This window comes from Numenius arquata, chromosome 1 (genome assembly GCF_964106895.1).
Source record: "Numenius arquata chromosome 1, bNumArq3.hap1.1, whole genome shotgun sequence".
NCBI classification, from domain to species: Eukaryota; Metazoa; Chordata; class Aves; order Charadriiformes; family Scolopacidae; genus Numenius; species Numenius arquata.
This window is the reverse complement of record NC_133576.1, coordinates 26,310,984-26,314,201: the sequence shown is the minus strand read 5'-3', so window position 1 is coordinate 26,314,201 and position 3,218 is coordinate 26,310,984. Positions and strand designations below refer to the sequence as shown.

Sequence of the window (3,218 nt, the reverse complement as noted above, 5' to 3'; positions counted from 1 at the left end):
ATATTTCCAGTTCAGAGAGAGGGACACAGAGAGAAAGAGAGCACACTCGTGCTGTAATCAGCTCATGTACAGGACAAGATTTTGCTCAGTGTTTGTAAATATCACCACGCAAAATACATTTCCTCTCCTTGTTCCTCCATACAAATAAATATTGGTCAAGCAATTTTAAAAACTTTTTGAGTAGGTCAATAGCATATTAAGCATTGCCCAGGTTAGAATACCAAACTAAATTAGTGAGCTGGGTCCAAGGTTATCTACAATATATGAGATTCTTTTTAAGCACAATACTAAAAAGCTTTAATTATGTTAATGACACCCATTTTTCCTAAGAAAAATTATTCACTTATTTTGCATATTTCTCTACATGTGGCATCCAATCCAACACAAGTGCAACCCACTCACTACACTCCAAAATTTGTCAGAGAAAATCCCACTTAGTTGTTCATCAGGTAGATCTTGCACACACAAGAAATGGCAGGTCAAAACCCATAACAGGATAAAATCTCATCTTCTTACTGTGAGTTATAAGCTCTAGTCTAAAAAGCTATAAACACCTAGTTCAGCTGCAGTCCACAGAGTTCTCAGAAACCCTTCTTGGTAAGAAATCTGGGGCTGCACATCCCCAGAACATAACTGAACATTTTTTCATCAGTATTTCCCTGCTTTTTACCTCCTGCAGAGACATAAGAGGAGTTATACTGTTTCTGTAGAAAACAGTACAGTCTCATTAGCAGAACAACTTGCATCCAAGTTTTCTGCAGTTTCTCTGGCAGCAACCACAGAATAGCAAAGCTTGATGAAAAGTAATGATACTCTCAAGACTCTAATCTATGCGTAATATTTCATTCAGACAAGAAGTCAACCATTTGAAGTTTTAAAATATATTCAGCTGTTTCATTTTAGAGCTGTATAAATAAGAGGAAGCACTAAAATGAAACTTTCAACATGCAGTTGTTTCTTCTCCTGTTCGTACTGCAGTGTTTCATGATTCGGTTTTCTCTTGAAAACTATGTCCCAGTTCATAAAGCCCATAGTTACCGATACACAAGTAAAGACCCACATGCTTATGTGGAAAAAGGAGTTAATACAGAGAAAAGAAGAATTATGCCTGCTTCCTATGGATTAAAGTTTTCAACAGTCATTGCATTGCTTAGCAGAGTAGACAGGGCTAGCCTAAAAGCAGTATTAGTACTTCCTTTAGGATGAGACTTTTAACCAGCTTCAAAACTCCACTACAATCCAGTCAGAGTAAGCATTTAGCAGGAGGGCTGGCTCTGCAGCCCAGGGGCCACAATGATGCTACTGCCCTGCTTGAGGAACAGGGCTGGTTCCCCCATGCAGCGACAAGCAGCACCCCACAGGGCAGTGCCATCTCAGGCACCGCAGCACACTCCTCTCCCCTGCCATGCAAACATACCCTTCCAGCAGCACGACTAAGGAGAAAGAGGAGGCCTCGGTTATGGAGGCAGAGCACCCCATATAGCACCAGCTAGGAAAATCTCTGTCTGGAGTCAGAATCACTTCTAATGATAAGTCTGAGTTTCTTGTAAGTTTGGGGCCCATAGTCTTCGAAGACAAGAAAAATCAAGGCTTCCTGGAGACTGAGGATGCACTTTCTGACTGTTTTTTACTTTTCCAACAGGTAACTGCTACGGGTAAAGATCACCTTTAAAACTGAACATGGATTTAATAAACTCAACTGAACAAAACAGTACATCAGAAGAACTGTTCAAATGGGTGACATCCAAGATTCTCATTTCCATTACCTTGTCTGTGCTTGCACTAATGACAACAGCCATCAATTCTCTTGTGATGACTGCAATAATTGTGACAAGGAAGCTCCACCACCCTGCCAACTACTTAATCTGCTCTCTTGCAGTGACTGATTTCCTTGTGGCAGTTCTAGTGATGCCTTTCAGCATTGTCTACATTGTAAAGGAGACCTGGATCATGGGGCAAGTGGTGTGTGACATTTGGCTGAGCGTGGATATTACGTGCTGCACGTGTTCCATCTTGCATCTCTCTGCTATTGCTTTGGACCGGTACAGAGCAATCACAGATGCTGTGGAATATGCACGGAAAAGGACACCTAAGCATGCTGGCATCATGATTGCAGTGGTATGGATCATATCCATTTTTATCTCCATGCCGCCCTTGTTTTGGCGGCACCAGACGACCAGCAGAGATGACGAATGCATCATCAAACACGACCACATTGTTTTCACCATTTACTCTACATTTGGCGCCTTCTATATCCCACTGGCCTTGATTCTGATCCTTTATTACAAGATATACAAGGCAGCAAAGACATTTCACAGAAGAAGCGTCAGCCGGATCGTAAGGGAGGAGGTAAATGGACAAGTCCTTCTGGACGCAGGTGAAAGAAGCACCAAATCGGCTTCAATGCCCAGCACAGCGGAGAAGACATCAGATCCCCTGGTGGACTGTGATAAAATAAATATCACTCTTCGGAGTCCCAGGTCTGAATCTAAGCACGAAAAGTCCTGGAAAAAACAGAGAATCTCCAGCACAAGAGAAAGAAAGGCAGCAACTACTCTGGGTCTGATCTTGGGGGCGTTTGTGATCTGCTGGCTCCCTTTTTTTGTAAAAGAAGTAGTTGTTAATACCTGTGAAAGATGTCACATCTCAGAAGACATGTCTAATTTCCTAGCATGGTTGGGATATATAAATTCCCTCATTAACCCTCTAATCTACACAATCTTTAATGAAGATTTCAAGAAAGCCTTCCAGAAGCTTGTGCGGTGTAGGCAATATCTTTAAGAGCTTTTGTTCATATAAGGAGAACATACTCATTGTTTTTTTAACCTGTATAAATTTATATAACTGAGATGACATTTGTTGTATTTAAGGAAAAGCACCAAGACTCTGCATTTACGTTATGACTTTTTTGTATCAGTCGTACTGGGAGCTATATTGCCCAAGTTTTAAAGAGATGGATCATATGGGATCAGTTTTGCTCTGGAAAAAAGAGGTAGCATATTGTGGCTCTGATCCAGCCGGGATTTGCACAGCTGCCTAGCTTGAAGCATAAGGTATTACCTTAAATATGAAGCAAACATACACTTGAAGTAGACAAAGAAATAATTTTTTTTAAAAAAAAAAAAAGCAAGTAACTCTCAGTCATCAATGAAATTCTAAGTAAAACAGCATATCAATGAATCCTAATCACATATAAGAAGACAGAAAATACAACTTGG

General features: G+C 40.7%; 1 protein-coding gene across 1 annotated transcript; it reads left to right on the top strand.

Annotated features, from left to right (window-relative positions):
• The first annotated feature begins 1,680 nt into the window (after positions 1 to 1,680).
• On the top strand, positions 1,681 to 2,781 carry HTR1F (5-hydroxytryptamine receptor 1F). Its single transcript, XM_074151064.1, has one exon. It carries the CDS (start codon positions 1,681 to 1,683, stop codon positions 2,779 to 2,781), a length of 1,101 nt encoding a protein of 366 aa, XP_074007165.1.
• Positions 2,782 to 3,218: the final 437 nt, after the last annotated feature.